This window comes from Rana temporaria, chromosome 13 (genome assembly GCF_905171775.1).
Source record: "Rana temporaria chromosome 13, aRanTem1.1, whole genome shotgun sequence".
In the NCBI taxonomy this organism is placed as follows: Eukaryota; Metazoa; Chordata; class Amphibia; order Anura; family Ranidae; genus Rana; species Rana temporaria.
In genome coordinates this window covers 77,138,841-77,157,316 of record NC_053501.1, presented here as the reverse complement: position 1 = coordinate 77,157,316, position 18,476 = coordinate 77,138,841, and the positions used below count along the sequence as shown (strand labels likewise).

Below are 18,476 nucleotides of genomic sequence, written 5' to 3'. Positions count from 1 at the left end.
CTATGACATCACATCAGAGCCTGGAGGTTGATGACATCATCGGGGTAATCTCCGGGGCCCATCACCCACACCGTGATCCCCATCCCCCGCACCTCGGGGAGGATCTATGACATCACACCATTATGACATCACTATACCACTATGACATCACACCACTATGACCATCACTATACCACTATGACATCACACCACTATGACATCACTATACCACTATGACATCACACCACTATGACCATCACTATACCACTATGACATCACTATACCACTATGACATCACTATGACATCACAATACCACTATGACATCACACCACTATGACATCACAATACCACTATGACATCACAATACCACTATGACATCACTATGACATCACACCACTATGACCATCACTATACCACTATGACATCACTATACCACTATGACATCAATATGACATCACAATACCACTGACATCACTATGACATCACACCACTATGACCATCACTATACCACTATGACATCACAATACCACTATGACATCACTATGACATCACACCACTATGACATCACTATGACATCACAATACCACTATGACATCACACCACTATGACATCACTATACCACTATGACATCACACCACTATGACCATCACTATACCACTATGACATCCCACCACTATGACCATCACTATACCACTATGACATCACTATACCACTATGACATCACAATACCACTATGACATCACTATGACATCACACCACTATGACCATCACTATACCACTATGACATCACAATACCACTATGACATCACTATAGCACGATGACATCACTATATCACTATGACATCACACCACTAAGACATCACTATACCACTATGACATCACACCACTATGAACATCACACCACTATGACCATCACTATACCACTATGACATCACACCACTATGACATCACTATACCACTATGACATCACTATACCACTATGACCATCACTATACCACTATGACATCACTATACCACTATGACATCACTATACCACTATGACATCACACCACTATGACATCACTATACCACTATGACATCACACCACTATGACCATCACTATACCACTATGACATCACTATACCACTATGACATCACAATACCACTATGACATCACTGACATCACACCACTATGACATCACTATACCACTACGACATCACAATATCACTATGACATCACTATACCACTATGACATCACACCACTATGACCATCACTATACCACTATGACATCACTATACCACTATGACATCACTATACCACTATGACATCACACCACTATGACCATCACTATACCACTATGACATCACAATACCACTATGACATCACACCACTATGACCATCACTATACCACTATGACATCACACCACTATGACATCACTATACCACTATGACATCACACCACTATGACCATCACTATACCACTATGACATCACAATATCACTATGACATCACACCACTATGACATCACTATACCACTATGACATCACACCACTATGACCATCACTATACCACTATGACATCACTATACCACTATGACATCACAATACCACTATGACATCACTATGACATCACACCACTATGACCATCACTATACCACTATGACATCACAATACCACTATGACATCACTATGACATCACACCACTATGACATCACTATACCACTATGACATCACACCACTATGACCATCACTATACCACTATGACATCACAATATCACTATGACATCACACCACTATGACATCACTATACCACTATGACATCACACCACTATGACCATCACTATACCACTATGACATCACTATACCACTATGACATCACACCACTATGACCATCACTATACTACTATGACATCACTATACCACTATGACATCACAATATCACTATGACATCACACCACTATGACATCACTATACCACTATGACATCACACCACTATGACCATCACTATACCACTATGACATCACTATACCACTATGACATCACAATATCACTATGACATCACTATGACATCACACCACTATGACCATCACTATACCACTATGACATCACAATACCACTATGACATCACTATGACATCACTATACCCCTATGACATCACACCACTATGACCATCACTATACCACTATGACATCACTATATCACTATGACATCACTATACCACGATGACATCACTATACCATGATCACATCACTATATTACTATGACATCACATCAGAGCCTGGAGGTTGATGACATCATCGGGGTTATCTCCGGGGCCCATCACCCACACCGTGATCCCCATCCCCCGCACCTCGGGGAGGATCTATGACATCACTATACCACTATGACATCACACCACTATGACATCACTATACCACCATGACATCACTATACCACTATGACATCACTATACCACTATGACATCACTATACCACTATGACATCCCACCACTATGACATCACTATACCACTATGACATCACACCACTATGACATCACTATACCACTATGACATCACACCACTATGATATCACTATATCACTATGACATCACTATACCACTATGACATCACTATACCACTATGATATCACCGCTTCTTCAGATACAAGATATATTATACAGGAGTGACATAATAGTGTGTGACTGTGGGGGGAGGGGACATTAGAGTGTAAGCTCCTCTGTACAGAGACTGATGTGACTGGGGGGGGGGACATTAGAGTGTAAGCTCCTCTGTACAGAGACTGATGTGACTGGGGGGGGAGGGGACATTAGAGTGTAAGCTCCTCTGTACAGAGACTGATGTGTACAATATTGATATGTGAGATTGTGTACTTAATTGGAACTTAATTGCAGTGTTCTGTTCTAAATTGATTTTAATCTGTGTTAATATTGCAGCTTGGCACTTGGCACTATTAGCGGTCATGCCCAACACTGTTCAGATCTATGTGTAATTTGGGTCGATGCACATGCGGACATCAACACCCCACTGACTACTTCATCAGGAAATCTCCATGGACAGCCAGTGTCCTTTCTCTTGAGAGAGCTCCAAGACAAGGTAAAGCTGGATGATTGCAAGATACATTTTTCATTACTTTGTTGGGGTGGGTAGGTTTATAAGGTAGAATACATTGAGGCAAGGTGTAAAGTAGCTTAAGCTGTGGTACATGGCGCCCCATCTAATGGACGTAAAAATACAGAGACCTACATATTGGGAGTTAAATCCAGAGTGTCCCTGGCATGGGTGTCAGGCCAGGCAACCACCTTGCATCTATTGCCTAGTGCTTTGGGTGTCAGTCATGTCTCTTTGTTGCCTTTTGCTGCTTAACACGTTGTCTCTGGGGACAGGTACAACCAAAGTGAAAAGAGTAAGTAACTGTGTGTTTATATACTGTATGCATCTCTGTATACATGTATGTAGGTATATCAGTTTGTGTGTGTATGAGTAGAACAGTGTTTATGTACAGTATGTGTGCACATACAGTATAGGTAAATAGGCGATATTACCGCAGTATGCATAAGGTGGTGGTTAAAATAATCATAAGGTGTGCTGGGCTGCGTATACTTGTGACCCCTGCACTGTGTAAATTACATACACCTGACACCTGCACTAATTTCATGGCTTTGTATGTAGACTTAGGTTTTAAGCCCTTCCCACTGTCAGGACCATTTTATCACCATTTGCCATGGAGCACTTGGCACACTCCCATCCAGCTGCTCTGTTTATTAAAGCCAGTACTTTAGCTTCCACTGTAGCACTTGTAACACAGACATACACCTAGAGAGATATTTAGGGTATATAGAATATCCTAATTCAGAAATCTTTTTAGTAACAGTGGACGTAGCATCCCTGTACACAATTATACAACATGAGAATGCTGCTTTGGCACTAAACTGGGCATTGAGTAAGAGAGTTGACATCCCACATATACAAAAACAATTCTTGGGACAGGCGTTGGAGTTCTGTATGTCGCACAATTATTTTTAGTTCGATGGTTTCTTTTTTTCCCAACAGGTTGGTGTGGCTATGGGAGACAAATTTGCTCCCAGCCTAGCCAACCTGTTCATGGCAGAGTGGGAAGACAAACATATTTTCAAAAACAGAAAACCTCAGCTAATTTTTTATCGAAGATTTATTGATGATCTCCTATTCATCTGGGAAGGACCCGAAATAGAAATAAGAGCTTTTTTGGGAGGCCTCAATGATAATGTCAATAACATTAAATTTGAGTATGTCATAAGCCACTGCTCTGTCAATTTCCTGGATGTCACAATAGAACAACGTGACGGAAAATTTAAAACAAAAGTGTTCTTTAAAACCACGGACCGTAATAGTTATTTGTCAATTAAAAGTGGTCACCACCCCGCCTGGATCAAAATTTTACCGAAAGGTCAATTTTTACGAGTACGACGCAACTGCACAGAAAGTACGGATTATGTCGAACAAGCAGATAAGCTGAAAAGAAAATTCATACAGAAGGGGTATGATGAACCCAATTTGGACGAGATTATTCAAAAAGTGGCAGATCTACTGAGAGAACAGTGCTTTAAGAAAAATGAGATTGAGCAACCCACCAATCAACATCAATTGGGGTTTTTGACAGGTTTCCACACACAATATAAAGAAATTGAAACCATTTTTAGGAACCATTGGCATATTCTTACCGGGGAAACAGGGTAGTAGAGATAGGCACCTAGGGGAGGTACTCCCCAAACAGCCTTGTTTTATCTATAGAAGGGCACCGAACTTTGGTGATCAGGTTGTCCGCAAAATTCTAGACCCACCAGACCATCAAATTAGAATAGATCTCAAAGGATTCTATCCATGCAGAAAATGCATTTGTTGTCGAACGGTAAAGGTGCATAATAAAAGGAAGAGTGAAGTGACAGGCACGGATGGGAAAACATTTGAAATAAAAGAATTCAGCACATGTAATTCCTCCTACATTGTTTACTTGCTGTGGTGCCCATGCGGGTTATTAAATGTTGGAGGAACAAAGAGACTTTTAAGAATTCGAATTGCTGAACATTTAGCTAATATTAAAGCGGATCTCCCACGCAAAATCTTTTATTTTTAAATGGTCTTTTTAAATGTGTAATAGCACTGCTGTGCTAAACTCACGTTTCCGGTGTCCCCCCGCGGCTCCGCTGTAATGTTGTCCCCAATAAATAGTTATATTCTGTCTTTTCCTTTTTCGTTGCCATCTTAGCTATGGGCGTTCGATTCCCATAGGCAGGCACTTCCTAGTTGCGGTGGATGCTGTCCCAGCATCCACCGCTCGAACCTCGCTCATGCACACTGGCTATCTTGACTGGCGGTGTGAGCGTCTGTTGTCATTGCAACGGCAGGCGTATGAATCATAAGTTCCCGCCCCGTTGTAAGTCGCGCGATGTGAGCCGAATATTAGAACACAGACAGGCTCCCAGCAGACACAGCGCGGCACAGGAAACAGGAGAAAACCCGTTAAAAACCCGAGGGGGGGGCAGACCGGAAGCCTGCCTGATTAATAAGGTAGACGAATACCAAATTTAATTACAATAGCCGATTCATCATTGTTTAGGAGCAGGATGAATATGGAGCTGCAGTGGAATCGAGGGTGGAGATCCGCTTTAAAAAGGGTTTTGAGTTCCACAGCGTCTCTATGCACTTTAAGCAGAAACATAACCAAGATCCTACTCTTGCTCAATTCTGTGGCATAGATTGTGTTTATCCATCCTGGAGGGGTTCCAATAGGGTTAGGGACCTCTCACAGCGTGAAACTCAATGGATTTTTTCATTAAAATGCCTCTTCCCAAGGGGATTAAACATAGAGGTGGATTTAAATTGCTTTATCAATAATTCCTAATAGTCTACTATCACTTCTGTGTTGTTGTTTTTAGAATATTAACCACCTATTTAGTGATGGGGAGTTTGGGAGACTGCAACGCCTTGCAATATGCTTATGCAAATTACCAGCCAGTTATGAGTTAATATGCAGGGGCGGGCAGCAGGACCGATCACTACTAGTATTATCACTATTATATGTAATGAGTCAGTTATTCATTTATCTGGGGTAATTGGTTTACTTATGCATTATGTATATGTATTTACATTTACGGTGATTGTAGCATATATATAGATTGCACAATCTAATTTCACTATTTTAGCCATTCATTCATGTTTTAAGGTTTAGTTTTAAAACAATTTTTTAATTTTGATCTTTGTATTTTAAATATTTTAAATATATATTATTCATGTACTAGCTCCTATTGAGAGGTCAGTTACTCTGATCAATGAAGATGTGAAACGAAAACAGCGTGTATATGGGTGAATTATGGTCACGGGGACACTCGAGAGGCCGTCTGCTAAATAGCATTACTTTGCCTCTTTAGTCCGCCCACTGTGTTAGCCCGTCAATTGAACTTCCGGTTGGATCGGGTGACGGAGCTACACGCTAGCCTCTGTGCTTTCTGCCCTATGTTGATGCGGCTATGTGCAGCGCTTCCGCCCGCAGTTATGGCGGCACGCACACGTCGTTGCATTGGGCGTTCACATATCTTCTGGAAGCAGGAGTAATCTTAGAGAGGGATCAATGACTATGCGGCCAACCCCATGAATAAGTCGGATGTGACATAACATGTCGGGGCGTGGCCACATAGTCAGTCTCTGAACATTTTTTGAACTGAACGTGACGTTTGAGTCGTGCAGCATTTTAAGTTTGACGGTCATTTTGGAGCATCTTTGCCTCTACACAATACTAGATTAGATTTCAGTGGATTGCAGTGTCATGGAGTGATGAGAACCCCTGGCTGATCGTGGGTCCGCCGTGACCATCTTTCATACCAGTTGAGGAAATATAAAGAAGTGTTGCTGTGATTAAATGCTGGAATTTCAAGTTTGTTTGTGAGTGCAACTATTATAGTTTGTGCATGGTATTTATTAAAACTGGTATACAGTATCACACTATTGTGCACTTTTTTTCCTTTTTCTCATCGCTTATGTTGAACCATTTGGATCGCATTATCGGATATTGAATCTTACCCAACACTTTTGGAGTGATTTTGATTTAAGCTTGTCTGCCAAAGCACAAGAGTGTGAGGCATATAGTTTTGGTGAGTGAGGGAATCGCTGAACACTTGTGGTGTGGTGGAAGACTTTGAAGACCATTGGATTGCTCATTTTTATGAACTATTTTGCTTGTCACATTATTTAGTTTTCACGGATTCGGTTAGATTTTTCTAGTCATCAATTTGTAATTTAGTGATATTTTAATTTTAGGTCACTTATATCTTATTGATTCACATTTAGGAGAATATACACATATTCTTTAAGTGCTGTTAATATTGTTTTGATACACTTTAAGGGGTGGTGTCACTATATTTATTTGTTCACATTATATATTTTTTTTAAGCAGCAGCTAGGTTTATTCTTATTTCCATCAGCGCAACAGTGGATGATCAGAAGGGTGCATATATTCAGATCACCTACTATTTTTATACTATATAGAATTTCATTTTTTTCCCCCTCTGTATGAAACCCTTGAGGGATCAAGGCACCACTCCACTGGAACTAGGAAACTTTGGTAGCAATCAGAAAAGGGCTCCGCACACAGTAGCTGGGTCTCCTGGCTCCAGCTCGGTTGGTTACACACTGTTCTGATGGTGGAGAATCACTCACCTGACTTAAGATCACTTTTCCAGCTACCTCTGTCTCATCAGATATGGCTTTTTTGAGCTTCTGAGAAAGGGAAGCTGTGGAATTTATACTCCCTGGATGTTTCCAGGGTGTTGTGGGAAAATAAGTTAATGGGGCCTGAGCTACTAGAGCATGTTGAGTAAATGGGCGCTACGCTCCGCCCACTTAAAATTGCTGAAGTTAAGGAGGCTTAGTCTCCATTTCGTTTAATGTCAGGAAGGTCAGTAAGATCATGCCAATATGCAGAATGGTGCATATCGCAAATATCCATACGCAGCAAAGGTTGGCTAATAGCTGTGTACATGCTCAAATAGGCGAGGTACATATGTGTGCTTACGCCTATTACTGATGCTGGCTCCAGATGGGCAATTTAAATTGATCAGCTGCAGAACTAGTGATGTCTTGTCTACAGTTTTTTTTTTATTTTACTCTATGGAGAAAATGTGATGCAATCACACATTAAAGAACAGTGAGCTCCCTCTGAAGATCCACATAGGGGCTTTCTGTGTGTTTTACATGCAAGCTGTTTTCTTCTGTCTGAGTGCCCATTTCTACTATACTTTGACCTAAGGACTTTTAGCACTCATTACTTCAGGGACTATTCCATGGTTATACCAGTTTGATTGCTTTCATAAGAGTATTATGACCCTAAAGAGGACTTTTTCTGCACTGTATTGATCAACAATTGTTTTGTGTGTAGTCTATTAACGCTGCAATTTTTTCACTAGAATGTGTTGTGTTTTTCCTCAATTGCTAGCTCATCCAAGTAGAATTGGCGCTGATCCTGTATTGTTTTTGTGGTTGTCTTCATTCTGGGTTATTATTAATCCTGGCTATGCTCTGTTTCGGAGAGACAGGATAAAATGAAAGTGTGTGAAAATGTGAACCGTCTCATTCTCCTGTTCGTCTCACTGGTATAATTCTCACCTACGTTCAATGAAGGCAGTCTCGCTGAGACTTGATCGTACGTGACACCGTTCTGGCCTGACTGTTCATTATCAGGTTTGGAAATATCATTTGGGTGTCTATAAGGGTCAAATTGAGACTGCCAAATCAAACTATTTTTCCCAGACCATCGAGAAAAATCTTAGCAACCCTAGGCAACTCTTCTGCACCATCGACAAATTATTAAAATCTCGCAGTCCCTCCACATTACCCGCCTCAACAGGGCTCTGTAACACATTCCTAGATTTTTTCTCCTTCAAAATTTACAAAATAAGGTTTTACATTCTCACCACAGCAGACATTTCTTCCACATTACTTCCTGACCCATCCAGTTTTACAGGTTCTTCTCTCTCTCCCATTGCTCTCTACTTGACCCTGCATCCCTGATTAAATTGGTCTCTAATATGAAATCCTCCACCTGCATACTTGACCCTATTCCCACCCGTTTATTTAAATCTTGCTTTAGTTCTCTATGCCCCATTATTCTCAATATTATAAATGATTCCCTTAACACTGGTTTTGTACCAACAATCCTCAAAACTGCCGCTATTGCCCCAGTACCAAAAAAAAACCCAGCATGGCTATGGACAATGTAAACAAATTTCGCCCAATATCTAATTTACCCTTGCCAAGATCTTTGAGCGTGTTGTGATATCTCAACTACATAATCACCTTACTCGAAATAACATATTTACACCCCTCAAATCTGGTTTTCAGCAATTTCAAAGCGCAGAAACTGCCTTGGTTAAAGCCACTATCGACTTTCTGTTGGCTTCTGATTCTGGCTCGCTAACCATTTTTATACTACTGATCTTAGTTTTGCCTTTGATACTATAGACCACAATCTTTTTACTTTCTCGCCTTGAAACCATATTTGGAGTCTCAGAATTGGCTCTGAAATGGATTAAGTCAGATCTTACTGATCGCTGTCACTTTGTTTCTCCTGGTGGATTCCAGTCTGAAGTTGGTCAAGTACAGTGTCCCTCAGGGCTTAATCTTGGGTTGCTTACTTTTTAGCATTTACTGTACATGTTTTTTACTCAGCCAACTGCTTAGATCTCATGGGCTCAATTATCACTTCTATGCTGACGACACTCAGACATACACCCACACAGGGCTGGTGCAACGATTTTTTATACCCTAGATGAAACTTAATTTTGCCGCCCCCTTGGCCCCACCCCTGACCCCACCCCCTTTGCCCTGCCCAGTTTTACCCCACGTTTTTAATAATGCGCCCATCAAATGCAGCCTCACCAGCGCCCATCAAATGCAGCCTCACCAGCTCCCATCAAATGCAGCCTCATCAGCGCCCATCAATGCAGCCTACCAGGGGGGAGGAGGGGGGACCCGGCCCCTTGTAAACATGGACAGATCAGTGTTTATACACCAAATAAATTTACATGCAAATCTGTTATAATGCAAATTCAGACTGTGACCGTATTTCAGCATCTTCGTAATGCTGAGACTTATGCCTCATACACACGATCGGAAAATCTGACAAGAAAACCATGGGGTTTTTTCCGACGGAATTTTGGCAAAAACTTGTGCTTTTTTTTGTGCTTCGGAATTGCATACAGACGATCGGAATTTCCGAGCAGAACTTTTTTTGTCTGAAAATTTGAGAACCAGCACTAAAATTTTTGTTGGCGGAAATTCCGACAGAAAAAGTCAGATGGAGCCTACACACGGTCGGAATTTCAGACCAAAGGCTCACATCAAACTTTTCTTGTCGGAATTTCCGATCGTGTGTACGCAGCATTAGTTGCTTACTCCACTCCCTAAAAGTAGATTAGGAATACCAGTGGCTGGGCGCACTAGGCAGCAGTCCGCCCTAGGCGGCTGCGTAGTTTGCCCAGCGGTAGCTCCAGCCCTGCAGCTACACTAAACTGGATTCTACTTTGGCTAATTCAATCCTATCTAACTGCATTTGTGATATGACTTGTATGTCCCAAATTTCAAAATTTCCTTCTTTTAAACTGTGACAAGACTAAAGTCATATTTATTGGAGCCCCCCCCCCCACCCCCCTCCTCATTAATTATACAAGGCCAGTCCTGATCTATAGATGGCACTGTACTTGAGCTTTAGTCTAAATAATAAAATCTAGGGGTGATATTTGATGGTAGTTTAACCTTTTGAGCCACATGTACAAACTTTTGCACTTGAGAAACATTGCTGGGCTGCGTCCTATGCTATATCTGTATCTGAAAAGCTGATCCATACATTTGTGTTCTCCAGTCTTGACTACTGCAATGCTCTACTCGCTGGTGTATCTAAATCCACTATTAATTGACTACAAAATGTACAAAATTAGGCAGCCAGAATTCTGACTAGGTCTGGTACAAGTGATCATATTACACCTACCTAGTCCTTGCACACAGTCCTTGCGGTTTGGCAAACAATGGCCTGGTCATTAAGTAGTTAAGATCCTCTTGCTCACCTATAAAGCTTTTCATGGCTTGGCATCCCATTATCTGTCTGACCTTTTATCAACTTAATCACTTGTAACCTCCGCTCCTCAAATTCAAATGGTCCGCTGTGTATCCCCTTCACTCACCTACACTTTTTAAACCCATTAGAAGACAATTTTATGGTACAGTTCATAGAGGTCCTAAATTAGATAAAAAGGTTCTATTCACACTATATTGCATTTTTTGATGCATTTTGCAGAAATACAGGGACATGTTTTAACATGGGTTCCTATGAAACATGTTCACATCAATGCATTTTTGCAAAAAACAAATTGTGAAAAAAAACAGCGGCGTGGGGTCCCGGTGGTTGTCTGGGTCTGCGGGCGGGGGGGGGCTTATCGGAATCTGGAAGGCTCCTTTTAACAAGGGGGCCCCCAGATCCCGGCCCTCCCTATGTGAACGAATATGGGGTACATTGGACCACTACCCATTCACTAAAAAAAGTAGTGTTAAAAAATACAGTAGCCAGTTTTTGACAAGTCTTTTATTAAAAATCTTCTCCGCTTCTTCCTCCTTTCTTCCTCCATCTTGTCCAGCATCTTCATCCTCCGGTCTTCCCCTTCTCCCTCTGCTTCTTCCGCTCTTCTTCTGTGTTTTTTTTTTTACAATAAAAGTTTTTATTAAAAAGGAAAAATCAGAGTGCAAAATACAACAAGGGTACTTGAGTACCGCAAATTAACACACATTGAGAACATGTCATTACATACTCCGAAAACAGACAATTTTTATATTATAAAACAAAGGAAAGGGAAACAGCACAACCTAAACTACTACCCAATCATAGCCAGGATGAAAAAAAAAGGGGGGGGTAAGAGTAAGAATGATCTTCAGTGAGTGGGTCAAATGACTGATTCTTCTAATGAGGCAAGTAGAGGAAGTCGCTACGTTCCAAAAAAGAACAAACATCAATAGTCCACAGTAAAGGACATACTGTCCGTGGTCTCATCTTACAGGGGTTTAAGAGATAGAGATTTAAGCCAGAACAGCAGCTTCATCCCGTATCCAGTTGTAAGTACTGGTCAGAGTACCGGAAAACCACCCAGGGCGACCATAACTGATTACATTTTTCAGACGATTTCCTAGCAATGGCAACCAAGTCCTCCATCTACTACTGTCTTCTTTGTCCGGTGTTCTTCATCCTCTGCAGCCGATCCCGCCGCCAACCCTCCTCCGATGCTGCGTCCCGCTGATCTGTCGGCGCCCATGTCCTGCATTTCTTAAATAATGATGGGGGCGTGGCAATCAGATTACGTCACTCAGAGGCCACGCCCCTTGTGACTTCACTATCCGGGGCATGATGGGTCTGTGACATCACAAGGGGCGTAGCCTCTGGATGACATAATCCGATTGCCACGCCTCATTGTTATTTAAGAAATGTGTCATGGGGGTTTCGTGTGGAGTGGAGACTGGAGCATCGCTGGACACCGGATCACCGCGGGACATAGGATTACAACGCTGGACAGACTGGATTACATCGCTGGAATGTTTTTTTTTTTTTTTTTAATAAAGGACTTATCCCAACTGTCTGTGTGTTTTTTTATTTTATTTATTTTTTTACACTTTCTTAGTGAAATGGTAGGGATACCCCGTTACCAATTCATAGGGGGCAGAATTGGGGGGTCCCCTTTGTTAAAGGGGGCTTCCAGTTTCCGATAAGCCGCCCCCACCAACAGACCCCCACAACCACCGGGCAAGGGTTGTGGGGATGAGGCCCTTTTCCCCATCAACATGGGGACATCCTCCCCATGTTGAGGGCATGTGGACTGGTATGGTTCAGGAGGGGGGCACTCACCCCCCCTCTTTTCCTGCGGCCTGCCAGGTTGCGTGCTCGCATAAGGGTCTGGTATGGATTTTTAGGGGGACCCCACGCCATTTTTTTTTATTTTGGTGCAGGGTTCCCCTTAGACCCGAAGGGCCTGATATGGAATTAGCGGTTTGGGGTTCCCCTTAATAGCCTGGTAATGGACTGGGGGGGGGTTTCAATGACTTTGATCTGTATTGCCGGGACCCGACAATTCATGAATAGCCGCGAGTAGTTTTAAATTGCTTTTTCCTTTTTAGAAATTACATGGACTGTTATAAACACGGGAAACATGCGCTACTTTACTACAGACATACTATACACACCACCCATGCACCAAATTTTAAAGGAATATCTCACTTTTGTTGTTTCACTTTAAGCATTAATAAAATCGCTGCTCCCGAAAAAACGGCTGTTTTTAAAACTTTTTTTTTGCATTGGTACATGTCCCCTGGGGCAGGACCCAGGTCTCCAAACACTTTTTATGACAATAACTTGAATATTAACCTTTACAATGTGCACTTTAGATTTCACTCATAGACTTTTAAAGGGTATTCCGTGGCTTTTCGAATTTGCCGCAATCACCCCAAATTGTTTGTTGTTTGCCGAACGGGCGAACAGCCAATGTTTGAGTCGAACTCATGTTCAACTCGAATATAAAGCTCATCCCTACTCCTAAGAACCAAGGGCCAGATTCACATATATCTGCGGCGGCGTAACGTATCGTCTTTACGTTACACCGCCGCAAGTTTTCAGCGCAAGTGCCTGATTCACCAAGCACTTGCGTGTAAACTTACGGCGGTGTAACGTAAAGCCGTCCGGCGCAAGCCCGCCTAATTCAAATGGGGCGTGTACCATTTAAATTAGGCGCGGTCCCGCGCAGAACGTTCTGCGCATGCTCCGTTAGGAAATTTCCCGACGTGCTTTGCGCGAAATTACGGCGCCCCAACGTATTTTTTGAACGGCGACGTGCGTTACGTCGTTTCAGTAGATACTCTGGCGTATTTCCTCTGTGAATCTGGCCCCAAGTCCTTCTAATCCTCTTGTATCAAATTGTATTGTAATTGTACTCTTTTATATTTAAAGCACTGCAAAAACTGTTGCCACTATATACAGCAAATCCTGTATAATAATGATTATAATTTCCACTTTAAAAATGGAATGAAAAATTCCTGCTTGACCTGTCTGCTCAAGTGACCTTTTTTTGTTTTTTAAAGCAATATACACAAGGGAAAAATTATTTCATGCTTAGGGCAACTTATTTTATAACCGTCAAGTTGTAATAAGCAAATGCCTTTGTCGTGTTGCAAATCTAGAAAGAGTACTTTTTTTTTTGTAGGTTCCTCTTATCCCTGGGTTTTCTTGGATAAAACCATGCATTTCCACATTGGATATTGTATATATTGGTTTGCGAGATCTTGATGCAGCTGAACAGTAAGTTTGATAGTAATATGCTATCATTTGACCATACATTATACAATTTTCTTATTCCATTTCTTTAGATTTACCTTCAACTATGTAGTGCAAGGGCCTGCCTGATTGCATACAAATTGAAAGTGTTTAGGACTGACCTCATATTACACGGTTTTGGTAAATCTAAAGGAAAATTGTATAATGTATGGTCAGCCTAAGTTCTGGGAACTCCCTGAACATAGGCTGGCCATACATTATACGATTTTCTTATTCCATTTCTTAAAGAGGAACTGCAGTCTGCTCACATAAATTGTAATAAAACATATTTGCCATTCTGAAGCTTTCCTCCAACCACTTTGCATATTATTTGATATATACTGCGATTCTGTACTAGCCAAATATGCTGCAGAAATCCCCCTCCACGAGTCTGACTGCATCCATTTTAACTGTGGGCAGCTGAAGCTGCTGCCTGTTCACTTCCTGGATTTACACACACACACCTCCAGCTCTGATGCCCTGCAGCTATCTTTGGCCCTCTTATGACTCATCCCCTCTCCCTTTCTGACAAACTGTCACGAGAGTGAGAGATAGAGCTGTGCATGATGTCATAAGCCTAGGCTTTTTACCAGACAAGAAACGGGAAGTGGGCTGTATAAGGTATTTACTGGCAAAAAATAAATGTTTTACGATCTAAAGTTAAAACGACAAGGGCAGAAGATTTAATAGATGGAAAGTTGAAAAAATTACTGATGGTCTGCTTTAAGTAGTTTATATTTCATATCTGTGTAGATGTAAATGTCATTAGTCTGAACAGGCATTGCCATCTTTACCGCAGGGCAAAAGGGAAAGTTGCCCAGGGCCCAGTCATTGTTGGGGGGCCCAAAGCAGCTGCCTCTTTATACCCGCGATGCCCACCAGTGTTTTATTTCAGCCCGAGTTCAGCCACCTACGGCCCTGCTCAGTTCCGTCACTTGTGACAACAGAAGCGCTGCCTTTGTATTTACAAGTGACAGCGCTCCTCTCTGCCGCTCAAACCTCTCCCTCCTCTATACATCGATCTCTATTGGAGAGCAGAGGAGGGAGGGGGCGGATGTCCGACACCAGCGCCAAAATCTATAGACGAGGAGAGGAGGCGGGTATTCTACACAGAGAGACGCTCCTCCTGACTGGCAGCCTGCACAGACATACTGTGTGAGTACTCCTCTACAGCCCCACTCTCTGAAATGTTCTAGGTGGTGAGAGAGAAACTGGTGGGAGCTCTGGACTGGGGAAGACTTTGTACTGAGGGGGGGGGGGGGAATGTACACCCCTCAGCCTGACACCCCATACACAGGCACCCCTCAGCCCAATACCCCATACACAGGCACCCCTCAGCTTTGCACCCATGTACAGGCACCCCTCAGCCCCTTACCCCATGTACAGGCACCCCTCAGCCCCTCACCCCATGTACAGGCACCCCTCAGCCCCTCACCCCATACACAGGCACCCCATGCACAGGCATCCCTCAGCCCGGCACCCCATGTACAGGCACCCCTCAGCCCGGCACCTCATGCACAGGCACCTCTCAGCCCGGCACCCCATGCACAGGCACCCCTCAGCCCGCACCCCATGCACAGGCACCCCTCAGCTTTGCACCCATACACAGGCACCCTGAGAAGCCCAATGTGTGGCCGCATTGCTTGGGCAACTGAACTCTGAGCAATGTCTTCTTGAGTTGGTAGAAGTGTACTGGAAGGGAGAACAACCAATGTGGGATGCAAAGTTGCAGGGAGCACCACAATGCAGAGGCCTGTGCTGAATGTCACATTCCAGGTTAGCCTCACCAACACTATAAGCTTACTCAGTGTTCAGAGGTTGGATTACACCAGAGGCAGCGCCACAGCTCTGATCCAGGAGAGTTCTCTTTAGCTAACACAGTACACAGAAGTTTAGAAAGCACCAGAAGCAGAGCCCAGTGCCCTCAAAGGATGGCAAAGAAATATTATGTTGTTATTTTGAATATAGGTAATTTACAGTATCTCACAAATGTGAGTACACCCCTCACATTTTTGTAACTATTACTGTCTCCTCAAAATAACTCAGCACACAGCCATTAATGTCTAAACCGCTGGCAACAAAAGTGAAAATGTCCAAATTGGGCCCAAAGTGTCAATATTTTGTGTGGCCACCATTATTTTCCTGCTCTGCTTTAACCCACTTGGGCATGGAGTTCACCAGAGCTGCACAGGTTACCACTGGAGTCCTCTTCCATGACGACATCACGGAGCTGGTGGATGTTAGAGACCTTGCGCTCCTCCACCTTCCATTTGAGGATGCCCCACGGATGCTCAATAGGGTTTAGGTCTGGAGACATGCTTGGCCAGGCCATCACCCTTACCCCCAGCTTCTTTAGCAAGGCAGTGACCATCTTGGAGGTGTGTTTGGGGTCGTTATGTTGGAATATTGCCCTGCGGCCCAGTCTCTGAAGGGAGGAGATCATGCTCTGCTTCAGTATATCACAGTACATGTTGGCATTCATGGTTCCCTCAATGAATTGTAGCTCCCCATTTCCAAGAGCACTCATGCAGCCCCAGACCATGACACTCCCACCACCATGCTTGACTGTAGGCAAGACACACTTGTCTTTGTACTCCTCACCTGGTTGCAGCCACACACACGTGACACCATCTGAACCAAATAAGTGTATCTTGGTCTCATTAGACCACATTACATGGTTCCAGTAATCCATGTCCTTAGTTTGCTTGTCTTCAGGAAGCTGTTTGCGTTTTTTTTTGTGCATCATCTTAAGAAGAGGCTTCCTTCTGGGACCACAGCCATGCAGACCAATTTGATGCAGTGTGCTGTGTATGGTCTGAACACTGACAGTCTGACCCCCGACCCTTTCAACCTCTGCAGCCATGCTGGCAGCATTCATACATCTATTACTCAAAGACAACACCTGGATATGATGCTGAGCATGTGCATTCAACTTCTTTGACCATGGCGAGGCCTGTTCTGAGTGGAACTTGTCCTGTTAAACCGCTATAGGGTCTTGGCCACCATGCTGCACCTCAGTTTCAGGGTCTTGGAAATTTTCTTATAGCCTAGGCCATCTTTATGTAGAGCAACAATTCTTTTTTTCAGATCCTCGGTTTGTTCATTGCCATGAGGTGCCATGTTGAACTTCCAGTGACCAGCATGAGAGAGTGAGAGCGATAACACCAAATTTAACACACCTGCTCCCCATTCACACATGAGACCGTGTAACACTAACGAGTGGCATGACACCGGGGAGGGAAAATGGCTAATTGGGCCTAATTTGGACATTTACTTAGGGGTGTACTCACTTTTGTTGCCAGCAGTTTAGACATTAATGACTGTGTGTTGTTATTTTGAGGGGACAGCAAATTTACACTGTTATACAAGCTGTACACTCACTACTTTACATTGTAGTAAAGTGTAATTTCTTCAGTGTTGTCACATGAAAATATAGAATAAAATATTTACAAAAATGTGAGGGGTGTACTAACTTTTGTGAGATACTGTATATAAATGTAATGAATGAAATAATACTGTAAATAACATGGTGCATTTTGTATTAAAAAGTACACAAAAATAACCATTCCTGTCTGAAACCCAGCGAGCTTTTAACTTCATGTGCACTCTGCTGCACTTAATTCCCTGTGTGTTTTTCCCCTTGGATTACAGAATACCTCCAACATCACATATTATGGACATAGGGGTGGGGATGTTTTACAGCATGGAAGCTAAGCTGGATTGATTACTTTGCTTGTGATTTCAATGGAACAGACGCACTAGGTTGTCAACTCCAAACAAGAAATTAGGTATACACTGTTTTTTTGACAGATCAACACATATTTTTTATACTTGCAGTGTTTATAAAGAGTTGGGAAAATGTACATACAGTATATTGCAGACCTGCACTTCATTTTTTTTTTATAATTTTTTTGCCCAGGGATACATTTTAAAGCATGTCATATAGTATAGTTTAAAAAAGCTGCATAATTCCACATAAAAAAAAACACCAAGCATGTGCTTGTTTAATCCACTAAAAGTTTTCCCCTTCCCTTCCCTGCTGAGTTGCTCTGCTCCATTCAGCAGCAGATCTATGAGCAGGATAGAGGTCAGTTTTTTAATATCTATGGGTGTAAATGTACTTGTGCACAATCCATCACAATT

At 42.6% G+C, this 18,476-nt stretch overlaps 1 protein-coding gene across 1 annotated transcript in view; it reads left to right on the top strand.

Annotated features, from left to right (window-relative positions):
- The window catches only part of ARG2 (arginase 2), a 202,217-nt gene that overhangs the window by 158,917 nt on the left and 24,824 nt on the right, over window positions 1-18,476 (top strand). Inside the window, exons 4-5 of the mRNA XM_040332838.1 lie at window positions 2,893-3,052; window positions 14,224-14,318. Coding sequence (XP_040188772.1) covers window positions 2,893-3,052; window positions 14,224-14,318 — 255 coding nt within the window. The remainder of the gene's footprint in view (window positions 1-2,892; window positions 3,053-14,223; window positions 14,319-18,476) is intronic.